This window comes from Triticum urartu, chromosome 1A (assembly GCF_056163025.1).
Source record: "Triticum urartu cultivar PI428250 chromosome 1A, HENAU_Tu73, whole genome shotgun sequence".
Taxonomy (NCBI): Eukaryota; Viridiplantae; Streptophyta; class Magnoliopsida; order Poales; family Poaceae; genus Triticum; species Triticum urartu.
This window is the reverse complement of record NC_141873.1, coordinates 453,286,402-453,289,704: the sequence shown is the minus strand read 5'-3', so window position 1 is coordinate 453,289,704 and position 3,303 is coordinate 453,286,402. Positions and strand designations below refer to the sequence as shown.

At 50.4% G+C, this 3,303-nt stretch overlaps 1 protein-coding gene across 1 annotated transcript; it reads left to right on the top strand.

Annotated features, from left to right (window-relative positions):
• The first annotated feature begins 377 nt into the window (after positions 1-377).
• LOC125535402 (uncharacterized) lies at positions 378-2,890 on the top strand. The gene has a single exon (XM_048698458.2). The coding sequence runs from the start codon at positions 1,291-1,293 to the stop codon at positions 2,533-2,535; it is 1,245 nt and encodes a 414-aa protein (XP_048554415.2). The 5' UTR covers positions 378-1,290; the 3' UTR covers positions 2,536-2,890.
• Positions 2,891-3,303: the final 413 nt, after the last annotated feature.

Genomic DNA, 3,303 nt, shown 5'->3' with positions numbered 1-3,303 from the left:
ATAAAATTTTCTAGGGAAGATGATTTAAGGGTATTATTATTAACCTAGAAAGGAATGAAAAAGAAACTTAAAATAATTGTCGACAAAAAATGTGCACATAATTTCCAAAGAAATTGAGGTATTTCACAATATTTAAAGAAACTAAGCACGTTGTGCAATTTTCAGATATGTCCCTAATTGAGTGTATATGTCTATGTTATACCCAGTGTTGATGTTCAAAATTATTCGTCTCTCTTAGCACGTTGAAAATGAACTCTTTTTTGCTCATCGTCGAAATGGAATGCAAAAGGCAGACCAAATACTAGCAGAAGGAAAAATGACTTACACAAAATAGTTTTTTTAACAGTACACCAATGACGTATCGTATTTTTATAGAAGATTAAAGATTAATTACAAGAAGCATGCCCCGGATACGAACATTCAGGCAGACGCGAGGCCATCGCCTTACACCAACTCCAAACTAGGAACGTTAAGCTAACTCCTCACAAATTGTTGTAAACCACCAAAACCAACACCCGCTTTCCTCCACTCAGCAACCTCATCCAGCACGTCGGTGACATTTGTTGCGTCACTCTGTTAAACACTCTAACATTACACTCCTTCCATAAAGATCAAGCCATGGCCAATGTGTCGAAGCCTCTCCTATCTGTGCCCATGAAGTTTCTCCTCTCCCTGAAGACCTGAAGCCTCTCCACTGATCCGTAGGGGGTCCCACACCTTATGACACACTTTCGAGCATATACGCACTTGGACGGAATATGTTTGACGTTGTCCTCGTCTTGCAGACTCGTAAAACACGCGGATGACTGGTCCTGCAAGCCATGCCTCGCCCGTCGGTCCGACATCCAAAGCCTGTGCTTCACTGTAAGACACACAAATACTGCACGAAATAGTAATTCATGCAACTTACACATAGCAAAAATGAAAAAAATAAATTAGAGGACTCTCCTTTTCCTAAGTCCCTGGCCTCAACATCTGGCCGTTTGGCTTGTTGACATGGACGTGCAAGGACTGCGGGCGCCTTAAATGGTGCATTGCGCCGCTCGAATCTTTCAGCGGACACGTTTACGCGCGTCGATCGCGCTGGAGTAGTTAACAACACGCCACACACCATGGCGCGAGACTTGGAGGGCGCGGCACTCCTCCTCGCCGCCTCGGGTCAACGCTCAACTGCCGGCGCGCGCTGTGGGCTGTGGCGATCTTGTTTATCTACAGCAGAATTTCGCGGCAGGCGGCCGTCACTCGTCAGCGCGGTGCGTGAGAGAGACGCCACTCCCCTTCCCTTCGCATATGGCGTCGTCGGATGGACCTCGTCGTCGGCGGCGGGGCAAGAAGAGCGAAGCCAAAAACAAGAAGAAGAAAGAGGCCGGACCGACGACCGTGGAGGACCTCCCCGACCACCTCTTCGAGCTCATCCTCCTCCGCCTCGGCCCGTCGCCATGCCTCGTCCGCGCCGCGGCCGCCTGCAAGCGGTGGTGCCGCGTCGTCGGGAACCCCGGCTTCCTCGCCCGCTTCGGCCCGGTCCACGAGCAGGCCCCGTACGTCGGCGACTACCACACCGTCCAGGGCGGCGAGCCCCTCTTCGTCCCCTCCTCGCCGGTCGTCGTCGACCGCAGCCGCTTCTCCCTCGAGTTCCTCCCGGAGAGCGGATCGTGGGAGATCGCGGACAGCCGCGGCAGCCTCCTCCTCCTCACCAAGAAGAGGGCGCCGCAGAGCTGGCGCGACTACAGTCGCCGTGTCCGCCACTACCCCGACCTTATGGTATGCGAGCCGCTCACCGGGCTCTACCAGGGGATCCTCTGGCCGGAGGATCTGGACGGAACCGGCCGCCTCGGCGTGTTCCTGCTTGACGGCGACGACGCGGACCGCCGCGTCAGCACGTCCAACTTCAGGGTCCTTGCGGCCGTCGACGATGCCATGGCATGTGTGTTCTCCACGGGCAGGGATGGCGGCTGGCGCATTATTTACAGCGAGATCACCAGCCACGTCGAGCTCCCAAAGCTCGGCCCCGAAAATTTCGTAGGGCGCGCAAACGGCACTCTGTACTGGGGAATTGACGGATGCGCCACCGCCGTTCTTGCCCTTGACGAGGCCACCGCGGAGTCCTCGCTCGCCGCATTCCCGGAGACCGTCTGGGGGCCGTCGCACATACGGACCTCGCGGATCGTCGGCGGCGAGGACGGCACGCTGCGCGTCATCCGCCTCATAGGCAACGACCTCAAGGTCTTCGCACGGCGGCATCCGGGCAGTGACGAAGATGAGTGGCTGCTGGAGATGCAGCTGGAGTTGCCGGAGGCCACCCTTAGGCTGCCGGGGCGCGAGGAGCACTTCTTCCGGCAACAAGCCATGGTTGTTGCGGCGAATACCAGATACGTCCTGCTGACACCGAGCGAGAAGGCGTGGTTGTTCTCTGTTGAGCTGGACACGATGCGAGTGGAGCGCGAGCACGAGAGAAACAAGTACGCCGGAGAAGCGTACCCGTGCAAGTTGCCGTGGCCGCCGGCCTTGACTGATCATGGCAGGGAGAGGAGGTGATGATGATGATGCCTGATTGTCATGGCTGCCGACTTTGTCATCATAGCAGACTAGCAGAGAGGAGGTGATGACGTCCCTGATCGTGTATCAAAATTTCAAAAGGTTATCCGTTTCGTCGTATCTGGAACAGATTTGCACTATTTGTATTAAAAAAATCCGTCCCGTGTTTTTGCTTCACTCTGTTCTTTGGGCCAGCCGATTTGTTATTGGGCTGAAACGCATTTCGTGTTGCCTGTTTGTATGCATTTTTTGCTTCTCTTTTTTTAAGTCTGTTTATAGGGGTATATTCAGGATGTTGGATGAGTGTAAAATGTATACATGCAATTACTATATAACATGTGTATAAATTGTAGTATAGTGCGAAAATTACACTACTATATGTTTATTCTTTGTACATATTAAAAAGTCCCAAGTTGTGCGGAAGTTTTTTAAAGTGTTTGTTTCATTCTTCTATCTTCTTAAAGGGTAATACTAATGACGCTAATTCATTCTACCTCTTCATTTTCTTAAGTGTTGGTATCATTTTCTTTCTTCCATAAGGCCATAAGGGTAATATCAATGCCACTAATTTATTTCTTTTAGTTCACTTATTTTTTTCAAAGTGCCACTATTATATGTATTCTTGCATATTATAAAAACATAATTTATGCGTAAATCATGTGCAAAAATTTTCATTATTTGCTTAATATTTTTTTTTTCATTTTCTTCCTTCTTAAAGGGTAATACCAAAGCCACTAATTCATTCTTCCTTAGAAAATTTCATTACAA